Source organism: Littorina saxatilis, linkage group LG9 (assembly GCF_037325665.1).
Source record: "Littorina saxatilis isolate snail1 linkage group LG9, US_GU_Lsax_2.0, whole genome shotgun sequence".
NCBI classification, from domain to species: Eukaryota; Metazoa; Mollusca; class Gastropoda; order Littorinimorpha; family Littorinidae; genus Littorina; species Littorina saxatilis.
Window position 1 is genome coordinate 57,023,047 of NC_090253.1, and position 7,538 is coordinate 57,030,584.

General features: G+C 45.1%; 1 protein-coding gene across 2 annotated transcripts; it reads right to left on the reverse strand.

Annotated features, from left to right (window-relative positions):
• Positions 1-520: 520 nt before the first annotated feature.
• LOC138976564 (E3 ubiquitin-protein ligase TRIM33-like) lies at positions 521-6,959 on the reverse strand. 2 transcript variants are annotated; one of them, XM_070349409.1, is made up of 4 exons: positions 6,330-6,959; positions 2,583-3,725; positions 1,653-1,796; positions 521-712 (listed from the first exon to the last, which is right to left on the reverse strand). In XM_070349409.1, exons 2-4 carry the CDS (start codon positions 3,696-3,698, stop codon positions 533-535), a joined length of 1,440 nt encoding a protein of 479 aa, XP_070205510.1. In that variant the 5' UTR covers positions 3,699-3,725; positions 6,330-6,959; the 3' UTR covers positions 521-532. The 2 variants fall into 2 exon arrangements, with proteins under 2 accessions (XP_070205510.1, XP_070205511.1); XM_070349410.1 differs by having other exon boundaries at positions 2,583-3,785.
• Between the last annotated feature and the right edge of the window lie 579 nt (positions 6,960-7,538).

The window sequence follows — 7,538 nt, forward strand, 5'->3', positions numbered from 1 at the left end:
TCGGACAGACTCAATGAATAACTTATCGACAGTCGTTTTACCATGACGAGTTGACATAGATTCCTCGTTGAGGTTTGAACACAAGCATTGCTGTGAAGATTGTAACTTCCTCGCACATGAACATTTATGAACCTATTTTGATTTCCGGTAAAACACATTAAACAGTGAACTAACTGTCCGGCAGTGGCGTGTACGGGTTTTGATAGTGACGGCCCTTTACCCAGTTGGATTTAAACAAAATATCAAGGGTACATTATAGTAGCAACATTTCGATCAAAGATTTCATAAAACTGATCACGACCTTTTCTTTTCAGCTTTAAAAATCACCATTACATACAGATACATACGCACGCACGCACGCACGCACGTACGCACGCACGCACACTCACACACACACACACTCACTCACTCACTCACTCACTCTCACACATACACACACACACACACACACACACACACACACACACACACACACACACACACACACACCCAAATCCGTAAATACACACTTTTCACTGTCCCCATCCTTTGATCACGGTCTTGTCAGACTTACCATCTGTCTGCCATTTACGACCACAGAACTGTCATTGATGACTACGGCAGATGGCCAGCCTCCAGCGGCAGATGGAAGTGTCAGAGCTTCTGGAGGAGTGGTTGTTGCTCCAGTCCACAAGTAATCAATAATAGCAGCGACTCTTCTGTCCAATATGACCTAGACATATTGCATACAATCATCACATACGGGCACATGCGGCGTACGCATAGACAAATTAAACCAACACAGAGACCCCCCCCACACACACACAGGTACACTCGCACACATATACACACACAAACGCACACGCATACACATACACACACACACACACACACACACACACACACACACACACACGCACGCATGTACGCTCACACATATTAGGGAAATGTTTATGTTCAATTATTTTTGTAAGTGTCAACATGCAACATTAATGTAGAAAATAAATTCCTTTAAGCACATAGCGAGGTAACGCTGTTGATTGTTTATTTGTGTTCAAATGGAAGGATGCCCTCATTCTTGGCAAAACAAGAAAGAAACAAATCAACTGGCAATTGTCTCTGGTTCTGTGCTTTATCACGCAACAGCGCTTAAGAGAGTCGTTCTTGTAAAAGTTGTTGTTGGTCACCTGTGTTTTGCAAAACGTTATGTACTCGTACAATCACAAATACTGTGCAAAGTGCAGATATGTGTCAGCAAGTGGATTTTTGCAGCTTTAATGTCCATCTGTACTTTTATTTTTCCGTTGTACATGGTTAAACATGTACATTCACTTCAACTAGATCCTTAACTATTTGCACCCAATGTGGTTAAAGGGCGTCTGCCACTTTGATCCCTGCCCCCTCACCCCCACACACAATCAATTTAAAACCATTCATACAGTATACAAAAACAACGATAACCTGTTCTTTAGAATGCTCAGTATTCTCTGAATTGCCATTTGAAGTAAAGAAGCAAAATTCTTCATAAGTGTTGCATAGTCTGTGAGGACAGGATGTTTAATTAAGTGACATTTGCGGTTAACAGGCAATGTGAAAGAGTTATATTTCTTGAAGGGATTACAGCTGTAAACACACTGATAGCGTCACAGTGAACACTGAGCTCAATGACTAACCTCGTACAGCATGTTCGTCATCATAGGCTGAGAGGCGACAACGATACCACCATTGTTGCCAGACCCTCTTCTCTCTGCCGCCTGCTTGTTGTTGCTCAGCACGATGTTCTTACCGTGGTTGTCATGGAAACAAAATGCCGTCACCTGCAAAGAGGCAGTTTATTTCCACTTACACGTACATTAGTCCGAACTGTCTAGACATGAAAAATGCATTTTGTTTACAATCAGTGACACAGATATCTATACCTTGTAAACGTTGATTAGATCGGCCTGATAGGTCCCATTTTCGAAATTAAAACCAACTGTTCTTGTTGCCCAGCCACCATGTACCATCATACGTCATCTCGGCATTGTCTGTTTTCTCTCCCTGTGCCACGTGCATGAAGATTTGAACAACTGTCAAGAGGATGTGAAAACAAGACTGCAAACAGTCCCGCGCTAGGCTTTGTTGTACAATCTCACTACTTGTTGCTTTGTTTTAAGAGAGAATGTTTCACTACAGTTCCACTGAAGTGTCCCTTTACCCTCATGGTTATTTGTTTCCAAGATGATTTTGTGTATTCAAGAAAGAGTAACTCGACATCTCCCTATGCAGTTTTATCAAATAAGAAACCTAAACCGTCTTATTTCAGGAGTGAAACAAATTTGTTTGGCAATTGGTAATTACTTTTCCTAAATCGGCAATGCAAATTTATCAGTTCCTATTCAACAATTTAGCGTTAAATGTTTTGGCATAGTTACAAAATCCAGCGTAGGCCAACAACCTTTCAAATCACAAACCTGATTTCTGTGTCCAAAAATACGTATATGTAAAATGCATAAAGTAAACAGGGCCCCTGGAGATACCGGTTTCATTTCAGGACTTGACATCAGATATTTCCCCACAAAAATTATTGCTCGATCAATCAGAACGAGGAAAAAAATACTTACAGGTCCAAAATCCAAATCAGCAGACATGACTTTGGTCTGACCTAGTACTGACAGCTCTTTCTCAATGCGGGTCACGGCCTCTGCGTCAATCACGACGGTCACCTTGGATACGACCTTGGCGCCTGAGGGCAAGGTGGCGCTGCAGTCGAGGTTTCCAACACGTGTCTGCATCACGGGCGTCATGGTGCTGACAGTGTCGCAATTCTTGGCTTCCTGCACGCGCTGTACCACGTGTTTGTGTGACGTCAGCATCCCGCGTCGGTGTAGCATACACGTCTTGGTCTCCGTCACCGCCTCCTTGACGTCAGAGCACGCGCTGTGGGCTAGGGCGTTCAGGCGATGACGACAGTCCTGGACCGACTTCTCCAGGCGCGCACACACGGCTTCGATCTCGGCAACGGCCTTCTTGGTCTGCTTCTCCGTCTCCGCCATGTGGGTGTCCAGCTGTTGGATGGCTTTGTCCAGCCTGGCCTCCCCTTCGGTCAGCGTGACCGCCAGCTCCGCCAGCACGGCACGCGCGTCCTTGACCTTATCCTGCATGTCCTTGACCTCCGGACAGCTGCGGTGGCGGGACGTGGCGCACAGTTGGCAGATGCTCTCACCGTGTGTCGGGCAGAACAGCTCCGTGGTCTTGTCCCCGTGGACGGCGCATGCGGCGTGCTGGCTTCCCGCCACTTTGTCCGCCGTCAGGGAGGTCAGGTCCTCCACCGTGTGGTTCCTGGCCATTTTCTGCTTCAGGTGCAGCTTCCGGCATGTCTCGCAGAACAGGTCCCCGCACGTCAGACACAGACACGATGCAGCGGCCTCCTCACACATGCAGCAGCTGTGCGACTGTTTGAGCAAACGGTGAGCCACCACCAGGTCCGCCATGGCCAGGTCTGTGGGAAAACCGTCCGCGACGTCCTGCCAGCTCTTCTGGCCTCGCTCCTCGGGGTCCATGATGGCGCAGCGGCAAAGCGGACACAGGGCCTGGTCTTGAGACTGCAGCCAGGACAGCAGACAGTGGTGACACAGCAGGTGTCCGCAGGGCAGCAGCTTGGGCTGCACGTACTGCTCGTGACACACGCTGCAGTCCATGTCATTGGGTTCTGGCACCGGCGGGGCAGCTGTCGCCATGGTTCAGTAGATGGCTTTATATGTTATCTGAAATTGCGACAGTGGTCCTCAATGGAAGATCGCCAAACAGATCTGAGAGAATCAGGTCTTTAAAAAGAAGGAGTTTGAAAATTAGTTAAGGGGAATTTAGAGACGTTTCGAACAATAAAGCTGAGAAGCAGGGTCTTTAAATAAAGGGTTGGGGGGGGGGGGGAGGGGAGGGGGGGGGGGGGGTCAGTGTTAAATGGATTGAGTCACTTTACTGTCCTAATTCGGACATTGCGCTCGCTTGTAGTATACGGAATCAAACACGATCCCTGGTTGCTACCCTAAACGCCCTGTGGACTGGGTGGCCGAGTGGCAACGCACTTGCGCTCGGAAGCGAGAGGTTGCGAGTTCGACCCTGGGTCAGGGCGTTAGCAATTTTCTCCCCCCTTTCCTAACCTAGGTGGTGGGTTCAAGTGCTAGTCTTTCGGATGAGTCGAAAAACCGAGGTCCCTTCGTGTACACTACATTGGGGTGTGCACGTTAAAGATCCCACGATTGACAAAAGGGTCTTTCCTGGCAAAATTGTATAGGCATAGATAAAAATGTCCACCAAAATACCCGTGTGACTTGGAATAATAGGCCGTGAAAAGTAGGATATGCGCCGAAATGGCTGCGATCTGCTGGCGGATGTGAATGCGTGATGTATATTGTGTAAAAAAAATTCCATCTCACACGGCATAAATAAATCCCTGCGCCTTGAATATGTGCGCGATATAAATTGCATAAAAATTAAGATAAAAAAAAAATCCCTGCGCTTAGAACTGTACCCACGGAATACGCGCGATATAAGCCTCATATTGATTGATTGATTGATAAACTGGGCAGTGACAGTTCATGATGCTCCGAGATATGCCTTTCTTTCTTTATTTGGTGTTTAACGTCGTTTTCAACCACGAAGGTTATATCGCGACGAGGAGATATGCCTCATACGAGTTGTGACACACAGGCATGATTACGGCATGGAGTAATATGTTGACTTAATCCTTACTCCGCCCCACCCCCTTATTGCGTACCTTCATTGTTTTTTCTTGAGGGTTGTGCGGTGGGGTGGGGGCTTGTATTAAAGAGCTGGTCGATCGCCCCTTTATTCTTACTGTAGTATTAATATATTTACTGGTATAGTGATAGTTCGGTAAGGATAAAGAGGAGTAGGGTGTCTGGGTGGCCGAGTGGTAACGCACTTGCGCTCGGAATCGAGAGGTTGCGTGTTCGACCCTGGGTCGGGCCGCTATTTTCTCCCCCCATTCCTAACCTAGGTGGTGGGTTCAAGTGCTAGTCTTTCGGATGAGACGAAAAACCGAGGTTCCGTGTACACTACATTGGGGTGTCCACCAAATACCCGTGTGACTTGGAATAATAGGCCGTGAAAAGTATATACTCGCCTAACACGCTTGAGATTTACTGGCCGATGTGAATGCGTGATATATTGTGTAAAAAATTCCATCTCACACGGCATATTGTAAACGCCATGAGCCTCCCTCTGGGAGGGTATGTGCGTAGAAACACTCACAAATAAAAAAAATAAAAAAAAATAGAATACTATGATCGATCGGTGTTTTGACACAAGCTTCTGTGTGTTGCACAAGTCATTTACTGCCTTTTACATTAATTCTGCTTGTTTTATTTCATTCCTATTCAACTAATCCATAACCTTGTGCTGTCGGTTACAAGCTTTGTAAAACGAATGAAAAATAAACTACTGTTGAAACCAATACAAGAAACCGGTTACGCCACACGAGAGAGAGGCTCTCTCAGATTATTTCCAGGCTAAATTTAGCATGGAGGGCTGAAGTAAACAAAGTGTATTCTACGTACTCGCGGGTCCCTGTGACCCATATCGGGACATGGCTGCATATTATATTTGCTATAAATAAGGTAAGGTCGTTGGGGGGCGGGGTGCGTGAATAAGAATGCTGAAAACTGCACTGCATGATCGACAAACAGGCTACAATCCCGCTACGATCTTGTGAAAATAGTAGTGGCCTACATGATCGACAAACAGGCTACAATCCCGCTACGATCTTGTGAAAATAGTACTGGCCTACATGATCGACAAACAGGCTACAATCCCGCTACGATCTTGTGAAAATAGTACTGGCCTAATGTTGTAATCTTACGATTATTCCTTCGTTTTGTCAGCATTACATTTTCTACGTATCGACAGACAGTATTTATGTACTGGTCACTAGCGATAAGATAAAAATTATAAGAATGGATAAGATTATACACAACATTTTAACGACGGTTGTGGCATACGCATACGACTTGTGCAAGCTTTTTTCTTGAACCCGCAGCCCTCACCCAGTGAATGACAACTCTAAATCACACCGCTAGCCTACACACACACACACACACACACACACACACACACACACACACCGATCCAAACACACACACCGATCCAAACACACACACACACACACACACACACACACACACACACTCACACACACACACACACACACACACACACACACACACACACACACACACACACACACACACACACACAGGTGTTGTCTAGAGAGAACAGAAACTTGCGAACCAAAAGTAGGGTAAACCCGGAAATTCCTTAAACGTTAAATCAATAGTGACATAGCCTACCTGGCAACTTGTCTCAGTCTCAGAGCGCAGTTATAGAAAGGAATAGTCGACAACGGAGTTGATAAATCTATGGTAGTGATCCAGAAGCGATAATTGGGAAGAATGGTGTACTCTAAAAGACACGAATGCGACAAACTGGTTCTAACTTCGCACAGCGGCAGCCATTGCACTGAAGAGTGTGACGTAAAATATGCTGTGATCACGTGATGTGGGTCAAAGTTTATCTTTCCGTTACAGTGCGGGCGAACCTTTGGGAACACTGTGACCCGATTCAGTTACACATGAAGTGTTGAAGTCAGTGCAGAACCTCCGAAGTGCGTTTTAAGTTTTAACAAGATTCACTCACAGAATCCGTTTTCAACCAAAAGCCATACATTCACATAATCGAAAATTACAAAACATTTAGACAGACAACGATGACTGCACCTGATTGCATCGGGACTTGTTTCCGATCTTGAACAAACTAGACTACGAAGTTCGTAAGGAATCAGGCGTAGACGTTATTAGCTATTTTTGTCGTGAATTTGCCATTTCCATATTTAATACGCTTTGTGATTGTTATATCTTTCTAACGTGTTGAATTGAAAAATGTAATCTATTCAGATAGAAATAAATAGACGAATGTTGACTGTTATCGGGTTTTCCCATACCAGTGCAATCACCCAATCTGCACCATACTTGCACGTGAGTTGGATTTAAAAATAGAGGAAATCAATCCCTGCACGATGCTCGCCGTTTATCTCACAGCTAACAACAGTTGGCAGTGTCATCACGTACACGGCCTGAGATGCAGACTGCCTTAAAATCGTGTCTGTAGTTCAACCACCTATGTATGACCAACTATCATTTTAAATCCTTAAACTGTCTTAACGGTTTGGAATTGTGAATACTGTCATTTCAGCAGTCTATGTTTGATCGTTCCAGCTTTCTCTCTTTACTGTGACTGCAACTACAATGTTGTGAGTAGCCAGAGACGGTTTGAATGATCTCTATTTATCACTTCTGTAATGAGTTCAACCATGCTCAACTTGGATTTGTTTGATACAGGCTTGGCAGTATTTGCCTTCTTATCATTCATTTGCAATAAAATGTTAACAACTGATTCAATCCTAATTCTGTAAACAGGCGATAGATATATTTAACTTCAAGAGTGCCTTCTGTCCCGTAGGCTACATTATATATCAAACTTGACAGCGTGATGATGAAAAG